Source organism: Balaenoptera acutorostrata, chromosome 1 (assembly GCF_949987535.1).
Source record: "Balaenoptera acutorostrata chromosome 1, mBalAcu1.1, whole genome shotgun sequence".
Lineage (NCBI taxonomy): Eukaryota > Metazoa > Chordata > Mammalia > Artiodactyla > Balaenopteridae > Balaenoptera > Balaenoptera acutorostrata.
In genome coordinates, this window is record NC_080064.1 from 53,732,765 (window position 1) to 53,747,357 (window position 14,593).

The following is a 14,593-nucleotide window of genomic DNA, read 5'->3' on the forward strand; positions in this document are numbered from 1 at the left end:
TGTACCTTGCACCCCTCTGCAGCCCGCAGTTTTGGGGCTTGGCCTAAGGCAAAAACTACAAAGCATCCTAATGAGCAGAATTATACAAGAGGAATGTATGTGCATATTTGACATAGTTTCTTCTCTTGCGGGGCGGCCCCCTGGCTATGACCCGTGCCCTCTCCAAGGGCGAGGGAGGAGTCCAGAGAAGGCCCCTTCTGTTCCCTGCTGCCAGCTCTTCCGCAGCCCCTACGGCCCCAGGGACCTGCCCTGCTTTGCGTGGGCCCGTAGCAGCCCTGCAATTTCCACATGGGTGGGCGATTTCAGAACGATGGACAAAGCTGTTCGGCCAGCCTACACGGGAGAAAGAAAAGGAAAAACAAATTTTTATCCCATTTGCCTCCCACCGCAGAAAGGAATGGTGAGTTGGGAGCAAGGGGTACGCATGGGACATAGAAGTCTATTCCAAGCATTCACAGATGAGAGGAGGAAACTCGAATGGCATGAGGATCAGAGAAATGGGCCCCCTTCCACGGAAACATCATTCACTCCTGGGAAATCTGTGCCAATGAAAATAATGAAGTGTTGTTTGGTTTTTAATACTTTTTTTAAAAAATTGGAAAACAGAGGAATGAAAACAACTCTTCCATTATTCCATTACACAGACCTAAATGAGAGTTAGGATTTCGGTAAGTTTCCCTCCAGTCTTTTCTCCTGTGCAAATGTGTTGTTGGTTTTTAAATAGAGGAATGATAATGTATATCAATTCTGAATGTACTTTTTTTTTTTTTTTTAATTTATTTATTTATTTATTTTGGCTGTGTTGGGTCTTCGTTTCTGTGCGAGGGCTTTCTCTAGTTGCGTCAAGCGGGGGCCACTCTTCATGGGCCACTCTTCATCGCGGTGCGCGGGCCTCTCTCACTATCGCGGCCTCTCTTGTTGGGAGCACAGGCTCCAGACGCGCAGGCTCAGTAGCTGTGGCTCGCGGGCCTAGTTGCTCCGCGGCATGTGGGATCTTCCCAGACCAGGGCTCGAACCCGTGTCCCCTGCATTGGCAGGCAGATTCTTAACCACTGCGCCACCAGGGAAGCCCCTGAATGTACTTTTAATTTTAACTCACCATGATATGCTATAAGACTTTCCCTGCTCTTACATAGTCATCAGGACGTATAGGCTTTTCTTACTGGCTGTATAATATTCCATTATTTACTGAACTATTTTCCTTTTATTGGAGATTTAGGTTGTTTCCAGCTCTTCACCACCATAAACTTAGTGCAGAAAGCATCCTCCCATTCCTAACTATTTCCTAGGGACCAACTCTTTGAAGTGGGCTTGCAGCCCAGAAGGACACACTCATTTTTACTTCCTGATGCGTGATACCATGCTGCTTTTCTCACCATGGCTGCTGTGCAAGAAGCTGCCCATTCCGCCGTCTAAAGAAGCTGCAAGCAGAGCGGCTCTCAGCAGGCATCACCAACCATTCTCTACCCAGAGATGAGGGGAAGGGCCGCCACGATGCAGTGGACGCTGAGCTCCGAGGGCTCAATCCCGAACCCAGAATTCTGAAATCTAAACAGCTCTGAAAACCACTTTTTTGGCAACTCATTTTGAGGCAAAACCTGAGGTTATCTCTGGTCCTTACTTAGCCCATTTAAGTATCAATACTTTTACATTTTGCTGTATAAATATGAATGGGTTTGACACATGGGGGCCACCCAAGACCCCACTAGAGTGTTCTCTACTCTACTGCAGATGGGGGAAATTACTTTCTAAAATGTGGAAACTCCAAAGAAGCAGGTGGGAAGTGTTCACGCTCAGCTAAAAACGCTTCGGTCTCCTCTCTGTGCTCCAGGATGGAGTCCAGCTGCCATCGGGGCTCCACACACATGTAAATAACTATAATGTACGGCCAAAGGCCAAACAAGCCAGCAAAGGAACAGAGTGAGCTCAAGGGACAGGATGACCACCCCGTGTATATGGGGGGAGGGCAGGGGGTGGGGAGAGGAAGGAAGTGGCATTTCAGCAGACAGGCTTCACAAAACAGATGAAGTTCTTTCCCTGAAAAGGCCTCGTGATTCCTCGTACCCCGCCCCCTTTTACCCGTCTTTGTAAGTTGGTATTTGTGGGGTTATTTGATAAATCTCAGTCTCCACAAGGTCAGACACTGGATCTGGCCTGCTCTGCTGGCCCAGCCCCTAGCCCCGTGCCTGCGGTCTGGTCAGCCCTCAATAAGCACTGTTGAAAGAGGGAATGCTGGAGGATAACAGAGGATTCATTTCAAGTTGATGAAGAACCTGAGCCACCTAAATCCTAATGAGTATGTTCTTAGATTGGCCAAGTCTGGAAGAAAACAAAGATTTTCCACAGCAGATTCTTGTGAAAGCCCCACCGGAGGGGCCTGGGTTTATTTAGGCCTGTCCCCTGCTGCACTTTGTCAACCCTGACGCTCCACGTAAACAAGGAGACAGTGTGATTAACGTTATTATGGGAAAGAGCCACAGGACCAGTCCCAGGGGACACGTGCACCTTTGAACAGGGCCCACCGGGAGATGACAGCCTGCATCTGTTGGCTCTTCAACTACAGACGTGGAAAGCGGGGGCCCCATTCATTTCAGAACGTGTGGCCAGAGAGACCACCTAGGGAGGGTGTGTCCCTGAGACGCCTCTGCCCGAGCCCTGGGAACAAGCCCACGGCACGCAGCTCTGGTGGAAGCCACGCACGGCAAGTCCCTGCTCGGCAGCACTGCAGGCCCAGAGAGCCCGAAGGGGTCAGGCAGCCAGCAAACCTTGTGTGTGTGTGTGTGTGTGTGTGTGGTAGGGGGTTATCTCTCAATGTGACAAAAACTCACCAAGAAGCCACTACATATCAGGCAAAGGTGAGCAAGGCATAGTCTATGCTTTCAAGAAGCTTTCACTTTGATGCATGCTTTGGAGTCACTGCCCAAACAAGTCCTTCAAAGGGTAAGCCTTGGGGGCCAGGGCTCAGGTCTCACCACCACCTCCTTGTCCTCGTCACTCTGGGGGTCCCAATAGGCTGGGTGACCGATTTCCCGAATTACCTTCTAAATGTGGGGAAGGTGCCTTGCTGGCTGTTCTGGAGGTTCTGCATTTATAGCAACCTTTACATGTTGGTAGGATGAGAGAAACCAATTTCAGGACATGATTTCTCTTGCGGTTTTCCGAGGGAGCACCTAAGTCTCCATAGGAAAGTGAACGTTGAAACGAGATGGTGATCATGATACGGGCTGGACTCCACCCTTCAATGCAAAGCTGGTGGCACAGGGCTTGGTGCTTGCCAAGACCCAGTCAGCGGTCCCCATCTCCCACTGAAACTTTTCACCCAAGTCACCTTTGGGAAATTTGGGTGTGACTCCTGAGTCAACCCTGTCCCCAGCAGGCAGCAGGTGATTGGGCCGTGAGCAGGGTCTAGAAACTTCTGCGGGCCTGCCACCTGTATCGCTTGGGCACCCCTGTGCTCACTGGGCATCCCCTAACCCTCTCCACCTTCCCCTAAGACAGGCTTCTGCTGCCATCTCTGCTTTAGCTGCCTAGTTCCTTCTTCTCAGGCTGCCCCGAAGTGCAACCTGCCTGTCCTCAACCCCAGTCTGGCTCTTCCTGATCCAGCACTTGACTGGGACGGCATTTCATCCCACCTGGATTTCAGCACTCACCTCCACCAGGGTTTCTCAGCTGAGGCACTACTGCCATGTTGGGCCAGATAACCTGTAATTCTTCACTGTTCCTGCACTTTATAGGATGTTTAGCAGCTTCCCCGGCCTCTACCCACTAGATGCCAGGACTGCCCCCACACACACTTATGACAGATAAAAATGTCTCCAGACACTGCTGAACCTCCCCTAGAGGCCAAATCACTTCCAAATGGGAGTACTTCTCCCTTGGGGCTCCAGCCTCCTCTACCTCCAGACCTTCATCCTCCCTACTCCCTCCAGACGCTTCCTGCAAACGCCCAGGTCCCTACTCATTCGTGCGGTGGCTGCTTCGTATTTGCTATCATGGGTCACCTATTCCCAACAATAACAGTTGCCATCAACTGAGAATCTCCTAGATGTCAAATAGGGGCTTTACAAACGTTACCGTATTTAGGTCTGGTCTATTACTATCCTCATTTACAGACGAGCATGCAGAGGCTCAGAGTGGTTAAGTGACCTGCCCAAAGGCACACAGCCACGGAGCCCTGTTTCAAACTCATGAGTGTTTAATGCTAAAGTCCATGCTTCTAACAATCACTCGATTTGTCCGAAGTTCAACAGAGCCCTACCTCCACCTACTGAAAGCAGCTACTGAGCTCTCTAATCTGGGGCAGGAGACTCTCTCAGTCTCACTGCCTGATGACCCCCGCTAACCAGGGACTTGCAAAGCTCCTGCCCCCCGTCCCACAGGCCTGCCCTCTCAGGCCTCCCCTGGCCAACTGCACTGGTCACTCCTAAGAGGGCCCTGGGCCTGTTCCAGATGAAGGGGCCAGCTCCTTCTGCCCCAGGGTGACCCTGCAGGGAGCTCATTAACATAGAGCCTTTATCTGACTGTATCACATTTGGAAAAGGAGGCTCTTATTTCCAGAGCCCACCACTGTTCCCACAGGCATTTCAAGAGGGTCTGTGCTCTCTAATGATCACAGAAATGGCTTTGGGCAGAGCTGGAGTTCGTGGGACCTGAAGATACTGGGCCTGGGTGCCTGCTGCCTGGGTGTGGTGCAAGGGACCCAGCAGCTTGAATCAGTGATGGAACAGTGGCAGGGCATTTTCAGATGTGGCCTGGTAAGAGGGGATGTCCCTGGGCGGGGAGGGGGCTCTCTTTCCCCCCTCAGGCCTTTGTTCCTTTTGAAGTGTGGAAGTTAAGAAAGTACAGAGAAGTCTGTTTAAAGTGTTAAATTATAGTGTCAGCATTAAGTCAGACCTGGGCTCGAATTCTTGCTTCAAGAATCAGCAGCTTGTGACCTTATGACAGCTATATAAACGCTCTAGGCCTCTGCTTCCTTATCAATACAAAATGGGGATGGCAGTATCTACCTCACTGGATTACTGAGAGGATTCGTGAGGTAATGCATGGAAAGAGTTAGTTCCTGTGAGTGCTCTTAGGACTTTGATGGAGCTGGTTCCACTAGCTGTGTGATCTTGGGTATGTTACTTAATCACGCAGGGCCTCGGTTCCCCCAGGAGCAAATGGGTGGCATCAACAGAGTCAACCTAATAGGATTGTTGTGGGATTTAAACTAGAGAGTCCGTGGTAACTGCTTGGTACAGTACCTGGCACCAAGCCAGCACATGATACAGGTTAGCTTTTATGACTATTGTTATCCCATCGCTGTCACCACCACGACCACCACCATCATCACCATCATCGCCATCAACGCCATCACCTTACAAGAAGCATGTATCTGGCAATGCAACTTCAAGCAGGGTGGCTTGATGAAATGGGCCACTCTGTAAGGTAGGTCACTGTCCAAAGGTGGACACAATTTGTACTTGGTTCCTTCATCCAGCCTTTGGGAGCCCCATGGACAGCATAGCTTCCCTACTCAAGCTGCTGCCTCAAAAGCCCACGTGCTGTTGTTGCCATGACCAGATGTGGTTCAGGGCCAAGACCAGGCCTGAGCACAATCCCTCAGAATGGTGTGAAAGGCTAGGGTTTGGGGTTTCTCAGCGCCAAGTCTTGCAGCATTTACATGGGTCATCTCATCTAAATCCAACAACAGCCTTAGGAGGTCAATTCTGTTCCTACTGCCATATGGTTCCTTGAATTTTGCTGGCTGGCAAGGTACTTTTCAGGAAGGGAAGTGAAACACCCACTTGTTAATCGCCTATATAAGTCTCACCTTGTCAGTCAGGCTGCTGTCACAGGCCGGGTGTGCCAGGAGCAGCCGGACCATGTCGACGTTGCCATGGCGACAGGCCAGCATGAGGGCTGACGATCCATCATGGTCCTGCAGGTTGACATCTGCCTGGCAGCTCAGTAGCGCTTGGACCATGTCCTCCCTGTCGTGGCTGACTCCCAACATCAGCGCAGTCTGGCCTCCCTGCACACAGAGAGCAGGGGTGTGGTGAGGCTGGGGCTGATGGGGAGGACCCCCTCCGCAGCCTGGGTGTAATCAGGAGAGACTTCTCTGGAAAATGACAGTTGACCTGAATCTCTGTGGTAACGGACACATCCTCCTCGGCCTGGTAAACTTCTACTCCTCTTCCAAGATGCTAGTCAAATGCTGCATCCTCTCTAAAGCCCTCTACTAACACCCCAGGCGCAGGGTTCATAACACAGCATTTACCACTTGGCCTTTCAACCTGTCAACCTCTCTTTCTCATAGACTGTGACATCTTTGATGGCAGGAACTAAGTCTTTTTCATCTCTGTCTCTCCAGTGCCTAGCACCAAGTACATGCTGATAAGTGCTGAATGATGGAATAAACGAAGGGTTGAATACTTCAGGACCATGGTTTCTGACTCCCCGCCCCAGCCTAACTTCCTACAGGAAGTCTTGGGCTGCTCTGAACACCTCTGGGTATTTTCAGTTGAATGATACCCAGAACCCTCCTTTCTCAAGAAGTTCTCTGTTTACATGGTCCTGTGGTCATTTCTAATCCATAGCCATTGACAACAATCTTTCACATCCCTGTAATCATCAATGCACATGGCAATGGATTAGAGTCAGAAAGTAAGACCAAGCTCTGGTTCTGCTGTTTCCTAGTGCGTGACCCTGGCCACGTCACTTCGTGTCCCTGAACCTTGGTCTTTCTTTCTTAAAAATTGAAATAATTATGATCCATCCTCTATACCTCACAGGGCTTTTGTGAAAATCAAATGAGATAAAGGGCATAAATATAAAAATGTGTGGCAGTAACTTTTCTGATTACAAAGTGATCATCATTTTTCCTGAATTTTCCTGTATATACATAGTCCTCTTACACGACTTGATTATATACTTTGCCCTCGTGGTTCTTTCTCTCCTGGGTTCCAGGCAGGTCAGGCGTGTCTCTCTGACTGTCGGGCTTTGTAAGGATGTGAGAATAGGTAAGGACTGGTTTCTTTCCTCTCAGATCCCCTGTGGCTCTGACCACAGTGTCTTACACGTAAAATATGTTGGCTGATGTGTTCACTGATTAAAGCTCCAATCTGCAGTCACTGATGGATTATGCTTCCCTGCCCGCAAGGCTGGGGCTTAGAGAAAAGAAAGGGGGTTGCAATCAGAAAAATCCTGGCTTTGCCGCATTCTGTACTTATGTGAATCTGGACAAGTTAACCTCTTGGTGACTCCTCCTGATCTGGTAAAGCAGGAATGCTTAACGATATTACCTGCCTTCTGGGGCTGGTGTGAGGCCTGAGCGCAGCACAGATGCTGTGTACACTTTAGCTATTATTGGATTTATGAGCGTTAGAGATGATGTCTGACCATCGCCTGGGACGTGCGAATGTATCGTTAGGTGTCCTGGTTCCCCATTTCTCTGGAACCCAGACAGATCTTTCCAGAGACGCTTGTTTGCTCTTTGGTTTGCTTATGCTCAGCCCTGAGGTAATGCTTGTTTACTGTACTAACCAGACCGTAGGTTTCCCTCCAGACCCCTCTCTTCGAGCGGTATTAAAGCCAGATGACATATGCAGATGTCTTCCTGTCTGCCCCCTGCCTGACTTGGGGCCCCTTCCCTCCTGGTCTGGTTCCATACAATTTAATTCAACAACCATTTACAGAGCACTGCTATGGCCCGGTGCAGCGCTGACCCTGGAGATACAGAGAGAAATAAGTAGTTTAGCCCAGGAGACTCCGGGCCTCCCAGCTCACTCCTATTTAACCTGGTACCTGCAGCTCCCCTCATACGTAAAGCCCCCAGAGGGTGCTGAAGGGTGCAGCTGCACTATGAATTCCCATCCCTCTCTTGGTGACCTGGGATGGGTCCCTTACTCTCCTAGAGCATTGGTTTCTCCTCTATAAGAAGGGCACTGGTTTTGATCATTAGTGAGCATTCCCCCTTCAAGAGGACCAATTTAGAAAAAAAAGATTTGATATGTTTATGGAAAACATATTATTTAAAATGAAAACAGCTTTACTGAGTCCTACGGAGTAGGTGGGTGAAGATACTTTGAAAACTAGAGAGTAAGCTACAAATGTCTGTTTCTTGCCACCAATAGAATTGCTAGTATGTGACGTGTGCAAAGAGACTTTGCCATCAGGTTAGGCTACTGTCTGCAATCACTTTGGGGTCGGGATGGTGAGCAGATTTAAATAGGTTGTTGGGAGACAATTTTCTATGGGTCTCTTGGCTTTCTGCATATTTCGTGAGTCAGGCAATATCTGACCTTTTGTTCTAGACTACCTTTTTAAGGATGAATGTACAATGAACAGCGTTGGAACTTAGAGACAGTGTCCCCTCCAGAACAGAGGGCAGACGCGCTTACTATCCAGTATGAAAGATTCAGGTTCCCTAAGCTCAGGGTTCCTCTCCAGTAACACAATCCACTCTGTGTGCAGGGATCTGGCCCTCCTCGCACCGCCCTGTGGGAAGTGGGAATTGGGACTTGGGGAACTGGTATAAATACCAATGCTCTGACTACTGTTACTGCTGTGAGTAACACACTGTCCTTTGTCTCTTGCACAAGAGTCCTGGGTCATCTGCCAGCACCCATGACACTTGTTAGCTTTAAGGTAGAGTAAAATCTCAGACCCTTTACAGTTCTTGAGAGTTAGGCTACGCTGATGATCACTCTAGGGGGAAATGGAGAGTGGAATGCACTCTACTTGTTCTTCTATTGGTCAAAGATGGATAAGTGGCCTTTCGAGGAATACCCACTGTTCCATATGGAGCTTTGTCTACTGGCTAAGAGCCACACCCCTACTCTGTGTTCTCTAGTAGAAGGGCCCAGAAGCTGAACGGAGACATCCCAACCCTCTGAACTGCTTTGTAATTTATGATCAAGGTGGATCTCCTGCAGGGGATTTCTACACAACTAGCGAACGCCTTCTCAAGGTGCTAACTGTGGGAGCATTCGGTTTGAGGAGTCAGACCCAGATGGAATTTACCCAGTTTCAGACGGGGACATAGATTACAAACTCATGACCTCTGTCCCAGCCTGTCTGGGTCTCAGGAGGCTCTGAGGAAACTGAATGTCCAGTCTTTGGACAGATGCCATTTGGAGGGCCCAGACTTCTCGGGTAAAAAACTCTACATGGATCTGCATGGAGTTTCTCACCCCAGTGGCAGGATAAAACTGGGAGGTGCCCGTGTTCATTAAAGAGGAGATCGTGTTCACACCTCCTACCTGAGCAGCTTGGATGTTCACATTTCCTTCTCGTAAGAGCTTCCAGACCACAGCCATGTCTTCATCGGTCTCTGCAGAAGCCAGGGGAGTGATCATCACGGCGGTGTAGCCAGCTTTGTTCTGATGGTCCACGTTGCAGACGCCTGCAAGAGAAACACCGAAGCTGGAACAGCTCCCGAGAGGCTGGAAGCCAGGCTTTAGCCTGTTCAACAGGATGCTGCCTGCTGGTTAAAGGGCCACAGAATAGAGCAATCCTTTCCCAGTGGTGGAATCTATGTTCTACATTTTTAGCAGCCTTTAACAGTGGCCAGTTTTCTTTACAAGTTTTCTGAGGATACCCAGCAAGAAAGGTCCACATGAGAGTCAGAGGTGGCCAAGGGGGCCAATGACCTTGACTTTATTTCCTAAAGTGGAGGACAAACATTATTCCTATTTTACAGATGAGGACTCTGAAAGTCAGTGAAGCTATATCAACTGCCCAAGTGAAGGAGAAGTGAGACCAGGACTCAGGTCTATCCGGCGCTAGAGCCCATCACTCACATGGCCTCACGTCACCCACAGGTGTGTATTTCAGGTCTGGTTCTATGTCTATGTGTAACTCTTAAGCAGCTGGCTATGGTTGTAGGTCTTTTCCAAAGGCTAGTGATATCTTGTGCAATGGACCAGGGGACATGAAAAACACCCCAGGATAAACATGGGAAATCTTCCGGGAATAACCATTTTCATTTGAAAAGCAGAGCGGAAAATAAAACACTCCACAAATTTTTATATTAAAGCAATTAAGAATATACATTTCACAATAGAATGAAAAACTGGCATATTTTTAAGATGAAGTATTAAATGAGAACTCAAAAGAAATTTCTGCTTTGTAACCCTGGGGATATGCATTCATATCTGTTCCCACCAAAGGAGACGTAGGAGATCTTCAGCCTGTTATCTGTTGTCTGAAGGCTCCCATTTCATAAGGGCGGTACAGTGTGGAAAACCAAATCTTCCCTGTACTGTTGATCATGCAAAAAATCTACGTGTCTCTTTGGGACAATAATAAAGCTATCTCAGTAAGGCAAGTCTGAGATTTTCTTAGCATTTCTTCTGTAAAATGGGGATAATAACAGGACCTATAAGGTTACTGTGAAAGTTAATGAGTTAATGTATTAAAAGCACTTAGAACAGCTCCTAGCACATAATAAACACTCAATAAGTGGTAGCTGTTATTACTATTATTGTCCAGAATGGTATGCTTGTCTTTACATCCTTGCTACTTGCTCTTGAAGACTTAGAGCTTCATTGTAACAAATCTGGTTTACGACAAAATGTCAGGGTTACTTATAAGTTCTGTGCAAGGGAAAAAAAAAAAAACAACATTTGTTTGACATTCCCTCCACTCCACCCCAAACAATTTTTCAGAAATGTGTCATAGTGGACCAGGATGCCAATGGATACAGTTGGGCTCATGTATCTGCAGTTTCCTCCCTGAAGCCTCTCTGGCCACTGTCATGACAAGCTGGGCTATGAAAGCCGAATAATAACTCTATGCATCGCCTCACAACTCTGTTCTGATAAAGACGGGAATATCTGCGTTGCCATGTTAATGACTTTAAAATTTTTACCCCGTGACTATTTTATGTTTGCTTTTAAGATGCGTAAATGAGCCTCAGGTTACGATTCTCTATACTCTCTTCAGAAACGTGACCTATAACTCAGTAGAGTGAGAACTAACTCCTACCCCGGGGCTCTGAAAAGGGGCTGAGGACCCCTGGCTTTCACAGCAGATGTTTCTGAGCAGCTCCAGGGAGCAAACCAACCTCCCCAGAGGCAAGGAGAAGGCTCTCGACTGAACATCCTCCAACTCGGCCAGCTTCCTCTTCTGCAGAGGCGTCCTGGCGAAATAGAGGACGGATCACAACAGACTAAAGGGTTGGAGGTGCACGCATGGCTTTATTCTCAATAATGATGAGTCACTTCTGTGCAGCCCTTTACAGTTTGTAATGTGCTTTCCAGATGCTTCACAAATGACTGGGAAGGGAGCCCAGTTTGGAGTGGGACACATCTGCCCTCCTCAACACCCCTACTACAGTGAGGGAAAGGAATGGCACTTTCAGACCGTCTTCCCAGCCCCCTTCATTCTTTATGCTTGCAGCTGTTGTGCTATTTCAGCATGTTAAAGGGAAAATCTTCCAAACCACTTTAGGGTTGATGAGTATTGACTGGATCTTGGACAACATCAGCAGAAATTTATAACAACCAAATCAAAGGTTGTCTGTTCTCCAGCCTGGCCTGGCCCAACCAGAGGACTTCTAACAGGCTGCAAGCCTGTGAGCTCCTTAGAGATGAAGGTGCTACATTATGGATCTTTAGAGTTTTTGTGCACATAATAGGTGTGCCTAAGGTCTCACAGTGTCCCTGGAACCTAGCTTTGGGTAGTAGAAAAAAGCCCAGGTTGGGAGGGTGACAGATCATGGTTAGAATTCTGGCTTAGCTACCTACTGGCTCTGTGACCTTGACCACATAACTTGACCTCTCTGAGCCTCAGTTGTCTCACTTGGAAACTGCATTAAATATCTGCTTCACAATCCCCGCAAGGACTGCATATGGTAGTATTGCACTGTGTCTGGGTTGGGGAAGGCACTCAATAAACAGTAGGTGGTGTTGTTATTCACGTTCTATAATGAAAGGCCCTAACACTGAATACAGTAAATGCAACCCAGAGGCATGCTCCTTTAATTATGTGCCTTTCTCAACTGAGCTACCATTTTTAGGGTATCCATGAATCCCTGAAGAATGTTAGAATTGTAACTTCGTCTTCCTCTGATGATGCAGAAAGAACTTTAGGCTGTCATTATGTACATCACCTTTCCATGCAGGTAAAGAGCCTCAAGGCTGCTTAATGGACTTTTGGAGAATGAAAGTTTACTGGAATTTAACCTAGCTCCCAGGAATCATCCGTCCACTCGTTCATCTAACAAATATTTTCACTCGACACCCACCATGAGCCAGGAACTGGTCTAGGTGCTGGGGATACTGAATGGAAGGAGACAGACAAGAGCCTCCCTCAGGTTAACTGAGTTCTGTTAGACTCAGATAGAAGTGACAAGCAAAGATCACGTGAAGAAAGAAACTGGGTGTACTGCTAGAGAGAGATGGGGCAGCCGCTTTGGATGTATCACCAAGAAGCCTTCTGCGGTGACATTTGAGCTGTGACTTGAATGATGAGAAGAAGCCAGTCATGAGAATAGTTTCAGGGAAAAGGGTCCAGATGGAAAGAAAATGCAAAAGTCCTAAGGAGGGAATGAGCGTGGTGAGTTCGAGGCCCACACGTGGCTGGAGTGGAGGGAAGGAGGGTGCATGGTGGTGGCAGAGAGAGCAAAGGCAGGCAGGACCAGGCCATCTGGGATTCCTGAAGGCCAAGAGCAAGGGGAAGCCGTGGGAGGGATTTAAGCGGGGGGCGGAGGACAAGATACAAGTTGGGGGGGAGCTGTTGGATCCAAAATTCAGACTTCCTGATGCCTGTTTAAACTCCCCCTCCAGCTTCCTAAGTAAGGGTGTACAGTTCTAGCATGTGCTCTAACTCCTGGTTGCCACGGTATCGACTTCAAATCCCAGCAACACACTTAGTCATTGCATGATCTAGAGCAAGTATGTTGACTTTTTGGAGTGTCACTTTCATCACCTATAAAACAGGAATAATCGTCCTAATAACAGGATCGTTCTGACGATTAAATGACATCTCAGGTGCCAGGTGCTTAGCAGAGGGCCTAATCTGTGTAGATCATTTGTGGTTTTACACCTCTTGTAGGTACCCTCCTAGATATCCCTCATACAGCCTTCCTAAGCTCACAGATGACATTTGACTGGGACCCACACACCTTCAGTCGGTCCCATCCCCCGCCTATCCACACAGTCACTCCTAGGCTGCTTGATGTTGTCACACGCTCTGCAGAAACTCCACTATAAGCCCTGTGGTGTCGTCTCAGCAGACGTAGAGTTCTTTGTTTGACTATTAACCACTCTTTCCAGCTCCTAAGATGATCAAGGCCATTTGCAATGATTCTCCACCAGAGGGAAGAGTCTTCCCTTCCTCCAGACTTCCAACAATTAAGAACCTAATGCTCACTTCCCTTCTCTCCTCCTCAAATCCCTCTGGACCTTCACCCACCCTCCCTTCCTTTTGCTTCCATCTCAGAGGAATAAATATCCCAGCAGCTTGCCTATGCTGACCTCGTCTGCCTCTGCTGTGGATTCCAGGTTTTTCCAGCTCCTTGAAAACCTTGCTCCATCAAGCATCTTCTCTCCTTTGTATCTTTAATCTCTCTCTCTCTCTCTTTGTCTCTCTCTGTCTGCCCCTTTCTCTCTCTGTGTCTCTCTCTCTCTCAGATTCTTCTTCTCGGCCAACAAACATATTCAGGTCTCCTCCATCCCCATTCACTCAAAAATAACTCTCTCCATCCTCTCCTGCTTCCCCCAGCTATTGTGCTACATCACTGCCTTCCCTAGCCCATGAACGTCACTCCTTTCACTTCTGCAATCTGGTTTCCTCCCAACAGGCCCCTGAAACAACTGTTTCCAAAGTCACCAGTGACCCCTTCCCAAATCTGCCAACCAACCCCAGGCATCATCCTTCAGGGACACTACAGTACAGTATTTGACCCAGGGGACAATCTTCTTTCTTCCTGACATTTTCTTCTTCAATGGCCTGGGACTTTTCTCTGTCTGCCAGAACCTGCCTGCTGCAGTGCACATTTCCTGCTCTCTAAACAGGGTATTATCTCACTTCTTTGGAGCCCTGAAATCACATTCTGCACCTCTCTCTGGTGAGCCATCATCCTGCTCCATCCTGACTGTCAGGCTGTAAGCTCCTGGGAAGAACAGGGCTCACACCTAGCTCCCCTTTGCATCTCTGGTGGTAATCAGTATGGACCTCATACACAGTTCACAAATATCTGATGAACGGTGAATGAATCAAATTGAGTCAAACTGATCAAATGGAGCCATGACTTTTGTTACAAAGTACTTATGAAGATGGAAAATGTGACCTTTCCTAGAGGCAGTGTGGTATAGCTCTGGAGCTGGACAAGCTGAATACGAAGTGTGACTCTACCACTTACCAGCATTGTGACCTGAGCAAGTTTTATAACTCTTTCAGCCTCAGTTTCCTCAACTGTAACATGAGAACAATAATACCTACATCACAAGAGTGTTGTGAAGAATAAATGACATAATAAAGGAAAAAATGGTCTAGCCCAGCTCCTAGAACACAGGAGGAACTCAGAACAGTGAAGAATCTCCTCGCTGGAAAGAAGTGGGAACAAGAACTGCCCGTCACAGAGGGACCTAGGCTGCAGAGATGCAGC

At 48.1% G+C, this 14,593-nt stretch overlaps 1 protein-coding gene and 1 long non-coding RNA gene across 4 annotated transcripts in view; one reads left to right on the top strand and one right to left on the bottom strand.

Moving 5' to 3' along the window:
• Positions 1–197: 197 nt before the first annotated feature.
• Positions 198–14,593, bottom strand: part of KANK4 (KN motif and ankyrin repeat domains 4) — a 67,020-nt gene continuing 52,624 nt past the window's right edge. For all 3 annotated transcript variants that reach the window (XM_057530124.1, XM_057530110.1, XM_057530115.1), the window contains exons 9-11: positions 9,243–9,385; positions 5,813–6,013; positions 198–333 (exon numbers count right to left, since the gene is read on the bottom strand). In XM_057530124.1, the coding sequence (XP_057386107.1) occupies positions 229–333; positions 5,813–6,013; positions 9,243–9,385 (449 nt within the window). In that variant the 3' untranslated portion in view covers positions 198–228. The remainder of the gene's footprint in view (positions 334–5,812; positions 6,014–9,242; positions 9,386–14,593) is intronic.
• Positions 298–12,637, top strand: LOC130704955 (uncharacterized). The gene is made up of 3 exons (XR_009005537.1): positions 298–400; positions 9,683–9,803; positions 10,650–12,637. It is a non-coding gene; the product is annotated as an uncharacterized LOC130704955 (long non-coding RNA).